The sequence below is a fragment of the Leptonychotes weddellii genome, chromosome 1 (assembly GCF_054177405.1).
Source record: "Leptonychotes weddellii isolate Sample4059 chromosome 1, ASM5417740v2, whole genome shotgun sequence".
NCBI classification, from domain to species: Eukaryota; Metazoa; Chordata; class Mammalia; order Carnivora; family Phocidae; genus Leptonychotes; species Leptonychotes weddellii.
In genome coordinates, this window is record NC_138369.1 from 133,642,999 (window position 1) to 133,655,848 (window position 12,850).

The 12,850-nt window shown below is 36.8% G+C and overlaps 1 protein-coding gene across 1 annotated transcript in view; it reads left to right on the top strand.

The window, feature by feature from the left end:
* LOC115940485 (rab-like protein 3) overlaps positions 1–12,850 on the top strand; it is a 32,021-nt gene that overhangs the window by 7,912 nt on the left and 11,259 nt on the right. Inside the window, exons 3-5 of the mRNA XM_081833243.1 lie at positions 4,158–4,287; positions 7,865–7,979; positions 11,441–11,591. Of these exons, the coding sequence (XP_081689369.1) occupies positions 4,158–4,287; positions 7,865–7,979; positions 11,441–11,591 (396 nt within the window). The remainder of the gene's footprint in view (positions 1–4,157; positions 4,288–7,864; positions 7,980–11,440; positions 11,592–12,850) is intronic.

Sequence of the window (12,850 nt, forward strand, 5' to 3'; positions counted from 1 at the left end):
ACAGAATCTAATCTTTTCACAAATTACAAATAAGGAAATTGACTTGTCATTTCTAGTTCACTTTAATGGGATTTTAACTTTCTAATTTACACATTGCATACAGTCAATATTTATTGACTTCGTCTTTGGGCAGCATAATAATGTGCAAGCACTGGGGAGAAACTAAAAAAGAAAAGACAATCTCTATCCTCGCTAAGAATGTGAAGTAAGATCTAGTAGGTGGGATAAGATATGAATGATTTTAGAAATAATAATACGAATGATGGCTAATGTTTCTTAGTGCTTACTTTGGCTAGGCACCCATTTTACATACTAATTCATGTAAGTCCCACAACAACCCTTCAAGGGCGGTACTATTATTTCCCCTATTTGAAACACGAAGAAGTGGAGGTACGGAGGTGTTAAATGTCTTGTTCAAGGTCACATTGCAAGTAAGTTATAGGGTTGGGATTCAAACCCAAGCAATCTGGTTCAAGAGCCTGTGTTCTTTTTTTTTTTTTTTTTTTTTTTTATGTTATGTTACTCACCATACATTACATCATTAGTTTTTGGTGTAGTGTTCCATGATTCATTGTTTGCGTATAACACCCAGTGCTCCATGTAGAACCTGCCCTCCTTAATACCCATCACCAGGCTAACCCATCCCCCCACCCCCCTCCCCTCTAGAACAGCACTGCTCTGTACTGCCTCTTGTTCCAGAATATATTAAGAAAAAAGTATTCCACTGCTGTTACATACAGTAACCACTAGATTGATGTGGCAATTTAAATTTAAATTAACTGAAATGAAAAATTTAGTTCCTCAGTTGAACTAACCACATTTGAATGCCCAACATCACATGTTGCCAGTGGTTACCATACTGGATATTTCTATCATTACAGAAGGTCATGAGACAGCACTGATAGAGAATGTAAGTGTTAACAGCAGTTCAAGAGAAAAAGTGAGGTGCTTATAAAGAATGGAAAATTATATTGGGTGTTAATGACTGAATGGACTATTCCTCAAGAACGGGGATATATGTATATAATAGGTAAAGGAGAAATGAATGATAATAAATTCAGTTCTGGACATGATGAAGGGAGAGATCTGTGAGCTATCCAACTGAAACTGTCAGAAGGCATTCAGAGATGAGGTGGGGAAGCTCAAGAGAGAATTCTGAGTTGGAATCATCTGCATGGAAATAATCCCAGACCATGAGAGTTGATGAATTTTTTTCACAAAGCAAATTTAGAAAGAGAAGAGCCGAGGGAAAACCTTGGGGTATATTTGGAGAGTTGCAGATGAGAAGAGAGGTCAGAGAAGCATTGATCAAAGAGGTAAGAGGATAGCCAAGATGATGAAATACCAGAAGAGTAAAGGGAGATGAGAATTTCATGAAAGAAGGATTGAGTTTTGATAATGAAATGCTGTAGACATATAAGGACTGAGAGAGAAAAAAAAATTGGTGGTAATGAAGTCATTGCTGACCTTTGAAAGTGTGATGGAATGTTAGTGGCAGAAACCAAATGATGTGAGTAGGCAGAGAGGAATAGAGACAGATTTAAATCAATCTTGCACAAAGTTTAAAGTTTAAATAAAGGAGTGAATGGGTACAGAATACAAGAGAAAAGTGACTTTAAAAAAAAATAGGGGACATGAGTTTGGCTAAAGGCAAAATCAGCTTACTGGAAAGGAAAAGGCAATTAGCAGTAACCTTTATATTATTCATTCATTCATTTGTTCGTTTAGTACATATACTGCCTACCCACTAGGAATCAGGAATTGGAAGTATAGCAGCAAATTAGATGAGTTCAATTCCTACTCCCCTAGTACACTCTCCTAGTTGCTCTTTTCTATCTTTGTCTCTTTTCTCCCAACTTTCTCCTAAGACCTCCTGCCTTCCTGCCTCTCTTGAGTAACTCTGCAGGCATACATACTAAACCACACTATTAGCATCGATAGCATCCAGTGTTCTTTCTTGATGTGTATCATTTTCTTTTTTTTTTTTTAAGATTTTATTTATTTATTTGACAGAAACAGAGACAGCGAGAGCGGGAACACAAGCAGGGGGAGTGGGAGAGGGAGAAGCAGGCTTCCCGCTGAGCAGGGAGCCCAATGTAGGGCTCGATCCCAGGACTCTGGGATCATGACCTGAGCCGAAGGCAGACGCTTAACGACTGAGCCACCCAGGCGCCCCTGATGTGTATCATTTTCTTTACTAAATTTCTTTCTGCTTTTTATTTACTTACTTTGGGGAGGTGTACAGTATATTTTACTGATGGTACATGACCCTTCTTTAGGGGGTGTGGGATGGAAACTGTAGAGGTCAGGAGATTCTCAGTGTTTTGGGGGATGAGGTGGGGCAAGGACTCCTCATCAGCTGAGGCCCTCTCTCTTCCTATTGCTGTCACTGGCACGGGTGGTCCAGGGAGCTCTTATTCCTTGGAGGTCATGTGGACCATACGGTCCACCACCCCATTGCCATAGCCAAATTCATTGTCATACCAGGAAATGAGCTTGCCAAAGTGGTCATAGAGGGCAATGCCAGCCCCAGCAGTGACATGTAGTATGAAAGGTGTTAAGGATCACTCTTAAGTTTTTGGCCCTTTAAGTAACTGGAAGGATGGAATTGCCTTTTACTAGGAGAAAAACAGGCTTAAGGGGAAGATTGGGAAATTATTTTCAGGTATGTTAACTTTTAGATGCCTATTAGACATCCAAATTGTAGTCTGGTGGATATGGTAGCCTGAAGTTCAAGGAACTAGTCCAGTTTGGATATAAATTTGGAATTCATCAATATAATGATGACATTTAAAATCATAAGATTGGATGAAGTTGTCAAGAGAGCCAGTATTAATAGAGAAGAAAAGAGATCCAAGAACTAAACCTTGGGACACTAACAATTAGAGGTCAGAGAAGTAAAGACAACCCAAATGGAGACTGAAAAGGATTAGCCAGTGAAATGGGAAGAAAACCAGGAGAGTGTGATAACCTGGAAGCTAAGTGAAAAAATTACTGCAGTGCAGAGGAGTAGTTAGCTGTATCAGATGGGAGAGGAAGATGAAAACTGCTCATTGATCACTGGATTTAGCAATGTGGAAGCCATTGGTGACCTTGATAAGGAATATTTCGGTAGATGATTGGGGCACAAATGGGATAGCAGTGAGTTCAAAAGAGAATGTAAGGGAAAGAATGAGAAACTATGGAGAATAGACAACTCTCTAGAGGGCTTTTGCTGTAAAAAGGAATAGAGAAGTGGTATAGCTAGAAGAGGACATGAGGTCAAGAAAAGGTTATTTTAAAATGGGAAAAATTATAGCATGTTTGTATGCTGGGGAAGTAATTCAACAGAGTCAGAAAATTTGATGATAAAAGGGAGAATTGATAGAACTACACCTTTGATAAGAAAAAGGAGATGGGATTCATGTATAAGAAGGGAGTTTAGCCATGGGGACACAGTTTATCTGTAATGGCTGAAGGGAAAGCAGATTATATGGGCACGGATGCAGGGAGGTGGATAGATAGATGAAGAGCAGGTTGTAGAAATTCTCTTCTGATTGCTTTTGTCTCAGGAAGCAAGGGTCTTAGCTGTTCTTAAGGATAGGGAAGAGATACTAGAAATTTGAAAAAGAAGAGAAAATATGAAATTGTTATCTAGAAGAGGAAAAGGACTATGAAATTGATTAAAGGACAGCTCCAAAGGTAGACTTGAATTTAAAATGAATCTAGTCAGCTTGAATGTGTATTTTTCTGAGCTTCTCATCCAGCTAGCTGGGTTACAGACATGGAATTGGGAGAAAGGTGGATATAGTCAAGGTTGGAATTTTGTCAGTTAAATACAGTGTGAGAGGGGCAAAGGAGGGACTAAAATGATGAATCATGGAATTTATACTTAGGAAGGAAGTGAGGATTTAGAAGTGGAAGGGGATCTGTAAATTATGATTTTTTGAAGATTATTATTATTATGGAATATATGTGTATATATAGGAGGATTATTATGAGAGTTGGGAGTATTGGAGGGAGGAAGCTTGAAAGACAGAAGGCGATCAGAGTCAGAGGTGGTAAGGGAATGATATGAGTCATGCGGATATGGAATGTCCAGTGCTCTGAACTAGAATGAGGGTGCTACCAGTGTTCTTAGTGGCTATAATAATTATTTTGATGGATTGATTTGTTAGGTTCATGACTACAAAGAAGGAACCCCAGAAGAGAAGACCTACTATATAGAATTATGGGATGTTGGAGGCTCTGTGGGCAGTGCCAGCAGTGTGAAAAGCACAAGAGCAGTGTTCTACAACTCTGTAAATGGTAAAGCATTTTTTATTTCTACCATATATTAATGGCCTAGGAGTATAGATAATCTGATATAGAGTGCTGTGGGATGCTAGATACGTCTTATTTTAGGAAAGATCTAATATACTCACAACTCTTAATTTAAATCTGCATATCACATTTGAATTATGTGTTTCTAGATTCTAACCATGTTACTCAGATCATTAAATATTTTCTGTGTTGAAGTGTTTTTTGTTGATATTTTTGTCATAAACTAAATAAATAAAATTTTATTTTGGGTACTTGACATGAAATCTGGAACTTTTCAAAACATTGTCCGCTGGGAGTGCCATTTCTCTAGTCAGTTGAGTACGTCCAATAGAATGAACCATTAGGAGTCCCATAGTCTGAACCAGATGTCACAGAGATACAGGATTCTTTTATCTGCCCCTTAGAGAGAATCCTATGTAATTATAAAGAGCTGCCTAAGAGTGTTATTAGGGATACAGATAGTCAAATACTTGGAGCAGACTTCTAGATGGAGATGTGTAATAGAGGACATAACTGGAATTCATAGGGTGCCTGCTGTGTCAAAGGACTAAACCACTCACACCTGTAATTTGCCTCTAGAGGTTTTTTTTGTCTTCTGCCTGTTTTTTAGTTCATTTTTTAAATGCTTTTTTTTTACTGTGTAATATAATTTCACCTTGTCTCTGATTGATGTCCAGGAGTAGCACCTCACCCTTTTCCTTCTGGTAGATGCTTAACTCTTAATTGCACCTCATTTATACTATGCTTAGATCACACTCAGTATCAGGTAAACATTGCAATTATTCAGTACCTTCTTCATTCCTTATATTCCTCTTTCAGTATCGTATCTTCCCATATCATAAGGTGTTGTGGATACTACAAAATGAAGTAGAGAAGGTACTTGCCATTTGATACATAGTATAAAATACGGGATGAGTTACATTAGTTCAGACCTGTGTCCCATTTAGCTCAGAATTCTATCTGAAAGTGTCACAGTCTATTTGAAGAACCAAAACATTCATAAGTGAAACAAAACACAATTATAAGATGGTGACACTAATATATGGCATTGTCATGCAAGAAAGTACATGATAAGTGGCATATATTAATAGAATGTATATAAATGAGAAAAATAGTAAGACTGGTATAGTGTTAGGTGACTTCTTAGAGAATAGGAAAGAAAGAAATGAAGCCTGGTTTAGATCTAGAATCAAGTGATAAACTTGGATTATATCAGTCAAATGACTTGTCAAAGTTGATATCAATCTGATCTGACAGAGAAGTTTGGATATATAACACTTTTGCCTTTTAGATCTTTTTGAGGGGCGCCTGGGTGGCTCAGTTGGTTGGGCGACTGCCTTCGGCTCGGGTCATGGTCCTGGAGTCCCTGGATCGAGTCCCGCATCGGGCTCCCTGCTCGGCGGGGAGTCTGCTTCTCCCTCTGACCCTCCTCCCTCTCATGTACTCTCTCTCTCAAATAAATAAATAAAATCTTTAAAAAAAAAAAAAAGATCTTTTTGAGAAAGAGTTCAGATAAAAATTATAAATAAATAATAAACTTAGCACTGAAGGTTCTTTACTCCATCTACCATCCTTAGTTTCCTAGGAAATGGAGCATAAGGATCACTCCACTCCAATGTGCAGCCTTTATTCTTAGCAGTAACTTTCTTCCCTCAATACCCTACCTTCCTCCCACTGTGATGAGTGAGGCTGGCAATCCCTAAAGGAAACCTGTGAAGTGAACTACCTCTTTCTAAGGTCAGAACATATTCTGATCAACTATCACACTGACTTCTTTCCTTTGGACCCCACTATGGCCATTCTAGCCCATAGTCTACAAAGCAAAAACTCTCAGCCCAAATGAAAGTGGGAAAATAAGGGAGGAGGGTGCTCAGATGCCCTTAAAAGCTCAAAACCCTTAAATAGAGATCCTCAAAAAATAAACTCCTCCCTGTCCAGCTAATAGCTCATCTAGGCCTTTGTAATCCTTTAATCTCCCACCCAAAAATCTCACCCATAGTTTTTTGATATTTATTTCTGGGAACTAAGGGAGAGGAGAAAATATCTACCACTCTTTGGCCTTAAAGTGACTTAATTATTGCTTTCCCCCAATCTTTTACTGTCAGATTACCTGAGTTCAAATTCTGACTACCTCACTTACCATGTGACTTCGGGCAAGTAACTCAACCTCTGTGAGCCTTAGTTTCCACATATGTAAAATGAAGATGCTAATTCTTTCCCATAAGACTGTTCTGAAAAGCAAATTAGATAACACATGTAAGGCACAATGTATAGCACGTAAGTGCTGAATAGATGTTAGCTATATTCTTTAATGGTAACTCTTTATTCCTTTTTTAAACCTGTCCTGTATCTTGTGTCCTTAATGCCTAATAGAAGCCCTTATTGAGGAAGGTAGAGGGAGTACAGTTGAATATGGGGCCAGTGTCAGATCTCTGTTTCTCTGTTCCAGATGCCAGGGGGGATACAGATCTGAGCTAGCTAGAACAAGACAACTATAACTTGCACAAGCAGCTTACTTGCACAAATGTCTGTAAAAACCAGAGGAACCAAGTAATTCTAACTCTTCTGCCCTTCTTTTTCAAATTAACATATCTCACATCTTGAAGATAGAAGAATCATCAGTTTCACATCCTCTCTTCACAGTAGAATCTAAGTAACATAGGAAAGGGTTGGGGGTTTGAAAATCTGTAGTCTTTTGACCACAAGATAATACTCTAAATTCTACTAGGCATTAAAGCTTTTCCTCTTTTGTCTATAATATTGTAATAGTTATCTTCTTTGCCTGTCTGCTACCTTATTTGATTCTATTTAATTGTATTTCTGAGCTTCATTTCATTTTGTTATTTTTCTCAATCTCTCAAAAGTCCATCTATTTTCTACTATTCATACTTTTTGACTATCTTTTCCTACCCTCTTCTAGTGACATATTACTTTTGCTTTACTAACTAAGGTATTGAGCTTTTTATAGCTAGCCATTAATTCAAATAACTAAAAAATTAGACTTTTGAGTTGATTAGGCTCAAGTGATTTATAGGAAAACATTTTGTCAGCTGAAAAGTAGCAATTATATCAAATTAAATCAATATCTTTTTAGTAAATTTTTATGATTTAATATTTTATTGAGTATAAGTAATAGTGTATGTGTGATAGCTATGACAGTACTATGCACAGTGGAGAAACAATTAACTTTTGTAGGAATATAATTTCTTATATACTTGAAGTACTTTTGATTCCTTTTATTGATGAGGTAGTTTAGTTAGGACCAGGCAGAGCAGGCACATTAAGTGTTGAATGAAGGAAAAAAAGTCTAAAAGCTAATGACATTTTGTCAGCCCTTGTAGAATTAAAAAGAGTTATATAACTGACAAAGAAAATTTTGTAATTCATTATTTGTGGGAATTTATAGAGGAAATTTTAAATTAATTGTGTGAGTTTGTTACTCATACTGAAATGTTAAGTTTATTCAGCAACCTAACGCTTGTACTCACTAAGCTTCCCTTGGCCAGTGTGAAGTGAAGAGGAATTGTTGCAGTACTGACATTATTTTCTTTGATTGTTTTAGGTATTATTTTAGTACATGACTTAACAAATAAGAAGTCATCCCAAAACTTGTATCGTTGGTCATTGGAAGCTCTCAACAGGGATTTGGTGCCAACTGGAGTATTGGTAACAAATGGGTAAGCCCAGATTCCTTCACTTGCAGTGTGACATGGTACATCAATCATAAGATTATACCCTCAAGGGGCGCCTGGGTGGCTCAGATAGTTAAGCATCTGCCTTTGGCTCAGGTCATGATCCCGGGGTCCTGGGATCAAGCCCCACATCAGGCTCCTGGCTCAGTGGGGAGCCTGCTTCTCCCTCTCCCTCTGCCTCTCCCCCTGCTCATGCTCTCTCTCTCTGTATCTCTGTGTCTCAAATGAATAAATAAAATCTTAAAAAAAAAAAAAAAGATTATACCCTCCAGAATAACACTTTGTAAGATGTTTGATTTGCAAATTTTTTCTCCCAGTCTGTAGATCGTCTTTCCATTCTCTTAACAGTTGTCTCTCAAGCATTAGTTTTTCGTCGTGATGCAGTCTGATTTCTTAATTTTTTCCTTTGTATTATTGTGCTTTTGGTATCATGTCTGACAGCTCTGCCTAATCTCAGATCATATAGGTTTTCTCCTGTGTTTCTTTTAGAAATGTTATTGTCGAAGGTTTACTTTTAGATCTGTGACCTGTTTCGAGTTAATGTGTGAGGCTTTGATTGAGGTTGACTTTCATATATGAATGTCCAATTGTCCCAATACCATTTGTTAAAAAGGTGATCCTTTCTCCATTGAGTTGTTTTTACTCCTTTGCCAGAAATCAGTTGACCATATTTATATGTTTCTGTTTTGAGACTATAATTCTGTACAGTTGATCTGTGTGTCTGTACCTTGACCAATATGACACTGTCTTCATTATTGTAGCATTATAGTAAGTCTTAAAATAAGGCAGTGTGGTTCCTTCCTTTTTAAAATTGTTTAGCTATTCTGGTTCATTTGCTTTTCTATATAAATTTGAAATCAACTTGTCTATATTGACAAAAATTCGGCTTGGATTTTGATTGAATTGCTTTAAGTCTATAGATCGAATTGGGGAGAATTTTTGTTGCATTTTCCAATCCATGAACACAGTTTGTCTCTCCATTTATTTTTTAAAGCAAATCCTAAACATTGTATCATTTCATCTATATATATACTTCTGTGTTTAACTTTAAATGATAAGGACTTTTTAATATAATCAAAATATAATTGTCATACTTAAAATTTAGCAATAATTCTTTAGTATTAAATATTATTTTAATTCCCCAAATGTCTCATAAATGTTGGTTTGTTCAAAATAGTATATAGATAAGGTCTACTCATTATATTTAGTTTATTAAGTTTCTTTTAATCTCACGTTCCTCTTCCTTTTTTTTTTTTTCTTTTACTCTCTGGCAGTTTATTTGTGAAAGATGGCTTGCTTGTCCTGTCCAGTTTCTTGTATTCTGGATTTTGCTGACTGTATCCCTGTAATGAGTGTCTGCTTAACTTGTTTCTCTGAATCCTAAATTTTCCCTAAAATGATAGTTAAAATATGAAAAGAATGTCTAAAAGATGCACGGTTTTTGGTGTTTTGTTCTTGCGAAAGTGGTATTGTACATATAATTACAATACCTGGTTGTCTGTCTTTTTGTGATGTTGTTACCAGCTTATCCGTCCATGATAAAATTCACCATCAGTTTTTCATCTATTGGTTTTTTTAAAAAAAGGACTTTGAGATCAAATTTCTAGTTGGATGTAAGAGGAATGAAAAAGTGAATAAAAAGAAAAGCTAAAAAGATAAGAGAACAAATTAAATATATATGGCAACATATATATGTTACATATGTAATACATATATATGTTAATGTGCAACATATATATCTTGTGCCATGTCTGTATGTTATGTTATATATATAATACCTATATTTATTAATGTATGAGAGATTATACAAGACTACAAGTGACAGGGATATATATCTATCAAAGATGATGGTTGATAAAATATATACAAAAATTTGTATGTGAGCCAGAGTTAGTGAGTATAGGAAAAGGAAATATTCCTAAAGGAGGATACTCTCAAAACTTTATTTTCTAATAAAGCAAGTTTCAACTTTAGACGTCTCCTAAATTAGTGTTGATATTGGTAAACAGAATCAAAGGCCTTGAACTCAAGCTATCATTGGCTTTGATGCAATAAATAGAATGATAATATTTTTAAGAAATGCAGGTTTAAAAAAAAAAGAAATGGGGTGTTACATAGTTCAAAACACCTGTGTTCCAATGCCAAACAATAACTGAGGCTCTGTAAGATTATTGTAAAGGGCAAAAAGATTTGGTAATTTTGCACACACCCACTTACACACGCCCCAGTTTAGATTATTCAAAGAGAAAGAAAAATGTCAAAGGAGGAAGAAAAGCTGTGCTCAACTGGGTTGCATTGATTGTATTGTGCAATACTGATTTACTGTCATAAGGTGTTTGCAGCGGGATTTTGCTCACTATTGTAAATTGCGCTTATAACATGTCAGAAATCCAAATCTGTTTTATTTCTCATATCTGAATAGAATTTAAATTAATTGATCAACATTGAGCTGTATATTCCTTTCAGTAATAGAAGGAACACCACTCTGTCCTTCGGGTAAAAATAGGGGGTGGGGAAAAAGGATTGTAATAGCCAGTGGCCCAAGGCCCTTAACCCTAAGTGATTCATATCACCTGTCCTCTGTCTCCCATGTCTCTTGTGTCAGGACAAACAATTATTTGGCACTTAATTCTTTCCTTTTACTATTCTTTTTGCATTTCAGCTGCTGCTTTTCCTTTCCATTTGTTGAATCCACCTTTCCCCAGACTATAGCATCATCTGTGGTTGATTTTTCTGGCCTTCAGCCTCCTTGTTCTTAATTTCCTGAAATGATCTATTTTTCTTTACTATTCATAGACAGAAATGTGTATGGTAGGTATAGAACTTATGCATACCCCAGAAGCTTGCCATTTTTTCCTCTGGCAAAAGGTTTGAGTGCCATGCTAGGTTCTTGTGTTTTCGCTCCATTGAGGTTTGAATCCACTCTCTGTATCTACCTAGAAAAATTCCTGAGCTGTTAGCCTCAGAAGACAGAGCTTTGGGAGAAGTCAAGTCAACCTACTTTCAGATACCTGGTGGGCATTCATTTATTCAAGTAGTTTATAGAGACTCATGAAAATAAAATTTGAGTAGTTAGATGAATAGTTGGAACTCTATAGATGGTGAGGATGGGTTGATAAATGAACAAGTAGACAGAAGAAATTGGGACAAAAGTAGGTTTATAGGTGGTGGATGAGCAAGAGTCAGTAAAGTATCAGTAGAATAGTATAAACCACTTGCATTTATTTATTTTTTTAAATTTTATTTTATTATGTTATGTTAGTCACCATACAACACATCATTAGTTTTTGATGTAGTGATCCACACTTCATTGTTGCTGAGCAAGGAGCCTGATGCAGAACTCGATCCCAGGACCCTGGGATTATGACCTGAGCTGAAGGCAGACGCTTAACTGACTGAGCCACCCAGGCGCCCCTTATTAACCTCTTCATTATTATTTATCACAGGGATTATGACCGGGAACAGTTTGCTGATAACCAGATCCCACTGTTGGTAATAGGGACTAAACTGGATCAGATTCATGAAACCAAGCGCCATGAAGTTTTAACTAGAACTGCTTTCCTGGCTGAAGATTTCAATGCAGAAGAAATTAATTTGGTATGTATTTTCACTAATGTATATTTGTGTTATCATTAGGTAAAGGCAAAACCAAAGACTTAAGTCATAAATTCTCATGAAAGACGCTTTATACAAAAATCAGGCATTTGGGTTCTGGTCCAAAATGTAGTGAATATTAGAATCAACATAGACTGTCAGATGGGGACAGTCAGTTCAACTTCCTTGTATGCTGGTCTGTTGGAATGTTCAAACTTTGTTCTATGAATACCATAAATCATGGCTCTTGAAAAGATTTTTTAAGATCATACCAAAATCAGAATAAATTAAGGTGACAAGAAGGGTCACTGACACCTTGAGTATTCTTGCTTTAGAAAAGCCTCTCAGCTTCTTCAACTACAGAATTTAACTTAAAGAGCAAACAAATAGATAAGTGAGAAAACTACAAAGTGTAAACTAGGAGTGCTTCATGAGCAGTAGTTGAGACAAACTTGTGTGTATAGAGCATTGAGTTTCTTCCTGACATATGTAGCTCAGTTTGAACCGGACGCTAAAAAGGCTAAGAAAAGTTCTCACGTAAGCCAGATAGTGTTGCCCAGAGAAGGATCCTGGCCAGCAGCTTTAGCCCCAGTTTATATGTCATTGTTCACAAGTAGGATTCCTGCAACACATTCAGTACCCTGGCAGTTCCAGACATATGGTGATAGTGGTAGTTTAATAATACTAATGACTGTAGTTTACTGAACACTTATCATGTGCCACGCACTGTTCTAGAGCTCTATGTACATTATCTCGGATTTGTCTTCACATCAACACTATAAGGTAGGTACTGTAAGTATTTCCATTTTAAAGATGACGATTAGAACCAGAGAGAGGTAACTAGGCCATGGTTACACAGGTCAAACCAGGCACTCTGACTCCCAAGCCAGTGCTCTACGATTAAGCCTCTTTTCCACTTAATTATTCTCCAGCTAACATTTAGAATCTTAGAGTTGAAAGAACTCTTAGAAATCATCTAGATCACTAATTACCCAAACCTGACTGCATATTCATGTAGCTGTGAAACAATCTGAATAAGTGCCCCACAGCTGGAGCTTTTTATTCATAAGGTCTAACAGGAGGACCAAGACTCTATAATTTTAACTAATGACTCAGATAATTCTGATGGCCTTACCCTGTAAATCAACGTTTGTGAACACTGGTTGGTTCAAACCAACCTCTACCCCATAACTGAATCAACTGCTGCTTGCCATTCCATTGTTTTTTACATTCTGCTTTGCAGTGGGGGGGGGGGGGGGTAC